The sequence below is a fragment of the Charadrius vociferus genome, unplaced genomic scaffold, assembly GCF_000708025.1.
Source record: "Charadrius vociferus isolate BGI_N301 unplaced genomic scaffold, ASM70802v2 scaffold787, whole genome shotgun sequence".
NCBI lineage: Eukaryota > Metazoa > Chordata > Aves > Charadriiformes > Charadriidae > Charadrius > Charadrius vociferus.
The window spans coordinates 647,028-649,637 of NW_009649307.1; the positions used below are offsets into that span (position 1 = coordinate 647,028).

General features: G+C 53.2%; 1 protein-coding gene across 1 annotated transcript in view; it reads left to right on the plus strand.

Annotated features, from left to right (window-relative positions):
* The window catches only part of KCNJ12 (potassium inwardly-rectifying channel, subfamily J, member 12), a 1,278-nt gene extending 1,121 nt beyond the window's left edge, over positions 1-157 (plus strand). The window contains exon 1 of the mRNA XM_009889207.1: positions 1-157. This exon is cut by the window's left edge and continues 1,121 nt beyond it. Coding sequence (XP_009887509.1) covers positions 1-157 — 157 coding nt within the window.
* The last annotated feature ends 2,453 nt before the right edge of the window (positions 158-2,610 follow it).

Here is a 2,610-nt window from a genome sequence, read left to right on the forward strand (position 1 = left end):
AAGCGAGCGCGCCTTCAGGAGCCGCGACGAGGAAGAGGAAGACGACGACAGCCGAGGTTTGGAGGACCTAAGCCCAGACAACAGGCACGAGTTTGATAGGCTTCAAGCCACAATAGCGTTGGATCAGCGGTCGTACAGGAGGGAGTCAGAAATATGACTCTTGGTCCTTCCACTGACTTTTCCGAGGGTATTTTTTTTCCTCCTCTAATCTCTTCCCCTACAACCCGCTCAAATTATGCAGAACAATGCAAGTGCCATAGGAATGCTTGAGAAATTAGTATCGTTCATAGTTTTCAGTTTCATCGCAATAACCACTGAGCGGTCTGCAGGAGGGGACGGCGGCAGGCCACGGCGCGTCTCCCGCGCCCGGCGCCCGCGGCGGGGCCGACAGCTCTGCGGGGAAAATGCCAGTGTTTTCTTGGAGCCGAGCACTGCGAGATCCAAAAAGAGGAAATATCAGGAAACCAATCTTTCTCTCTCTCTTTCTTTTGTTTTTGGTTTTTTTTTTTTCCTTTTATTTTTCAGCTGAGCAGCAACAACAACAAAAAAAAATTGCTCCTTCCAGCAGGTGGTCTGATTCAGTTGCACAAGAACAACACTTGAAATAACATGCAACATTAACGTACTTCTTTTTAATTTGGGGAAAAAGTGGGGGGAGGGAGGCGAGAGGGTTTTTAATTTTTTCACCGTACCGTTTGGGAGACTGTTTACCAAAATAATAATAATAATAATAATAATAACAATAATAATAATAATAATATTAAATCTGAAAGAGGTGATTCAGTATTTTTTAAAAATGAACAAGGGAATGAATAAGCCACCAGGGTCCTTTGAGGAGGTGACTTGCTGGGCAGACGCAAGAGCTAGAAGTAAAGACTGCATCCAATTTTGGGGTGGGTGTTTTTTTCCCCACTGGCATGGCTTCGTAGGCAGAAAACAGACGTAAGTGGCTGAAGGTCTGTGGCAGTGAAAGTGAGTAGCGTAATTACTGGCAAAGTAGCTGGTAAGGAAAAGGCAGACTGTGATAGAAAGAAGCATTGTAAACACAGTAATTAGCCAATTTCTGGAAATATTGATCTTTAGGGTGGAAATTGGGTCTGGGGCATCAGCTGCTGAAGTGTTGGGTCTACCCCAATATCTCTGATGGGGAATTCATAAGTTTCACTGTAACTAGGATTAAATAGCAAAAAGCACAAAAAAGGAGAGTGGAAAGCTCTCAAATCGGGGTATTTTCCCACTTTTCCAAGCAATTTGGCATTTTGTCCCTTGAAAAAATCATTTCAAACGTGGAAATCAATGTGGAAGTCATCTTGTTGAGCTACACTTCTTCTAGCACAGGAGCCGTCTCCATGCCAGGCTGGGATTTATGAATTCCCCGTTCCCTGGAGAGTCCCGCTTCAGAGGCAGATGCTTTTCCGAAAACAACAGATGCCAGTCGAGAAAAACCACCCCGTCTTGCGCTTCAACCCCTCCCCGCGTCCCAGCCTCAAGGTGGATTGTGCCTTAGAGATGCAAACTCATCCTGCGCCCCAGCCCTCCTCCCCGGCACCCCGCTTGCATCCTCCCCTGGGGGCCACGTCCCCTTTGCTCTGCCCCCCGCGGCAGCGCCCGCGTCCCACCGTCCGCTGGGTTTTAGGATGGCCTTGATGGGGCACTGGTTTAACTTGTCCTCCGGCACAAGGCAAACCACGCCGTGCATGGGAAGCCTTCGCTCCTGCCCCGCTCCCCGCCTTGGATAGAGGGAAGGAGCCGGGAAGATGCAGATTGCAGGTCCCTTCAGCCCGGCTGTGTTGCTTATTGGTGCTCTGGGAGCCAAAATCTGGCTCCCTGCTCCCCGTGGCCATGGGAAAGGCTTTGGTACCCGTGGGCATCCCGCACCCAACGCTGGGCGCGGAGCCCCGGCAGCACCCAGCCTTAGGGAGAAGGTGCCGAGTGGGGGGGTCCTCTGCAGCGTTTCGGTTGTGATGGGCTCCCGGTGCTTTTCTCCCCTCCCCTGCCCACGCCAGGGAAGCCGTGTCCCAGGGTTACAACTGGCTGTGGCATGGCCAAACTTCGGTGGCAGAGGCAGGATTTGTCCCGTGTCCCCCATCCCCATCTCCTTCTTGCAAAGGGCTCTGGGCAGTGGCTGCCCTGGTGTGTGTGTGTGTCCCCCGCTGCTCTGTGCCCCCGAGCATCGCGTCTCGCCGGCCGGCCGCGGGATGGGGACCAGGGCTTTGACCCCACAGAGTTTCTTCCCACCCTGTTCCCACCAGCATCCATCACCACCATCCCGTGCTGCTCACCAAGGGGCTGCTCTATTTTTGGCTTCCCCTAAAAAAGAGGCACAGAGAGAGGGGAGAAAACATCCCTGGGGGCAGCGCTGAGAGGGAGACGGCCGTTTTGGCACTGAGTGCCCCAAACGGGCTGTCCCTTAAAAGTGGGGACACTTAGGGACATGCCATCGGGCCATCGGGCTCCGGACACAATGGTTGTGTTTCTAAGGCAGGGAACACAGACGCCATCCCATCGCCGGTCCCTTTGCTCCCAGGGGAGACGGTTTTGCCACCCGCTTTTTGCCCCATCGCATCTTGGGGGGGTGGGAAGAATGGAGGGGGGGGGGGGGGAAGGGGG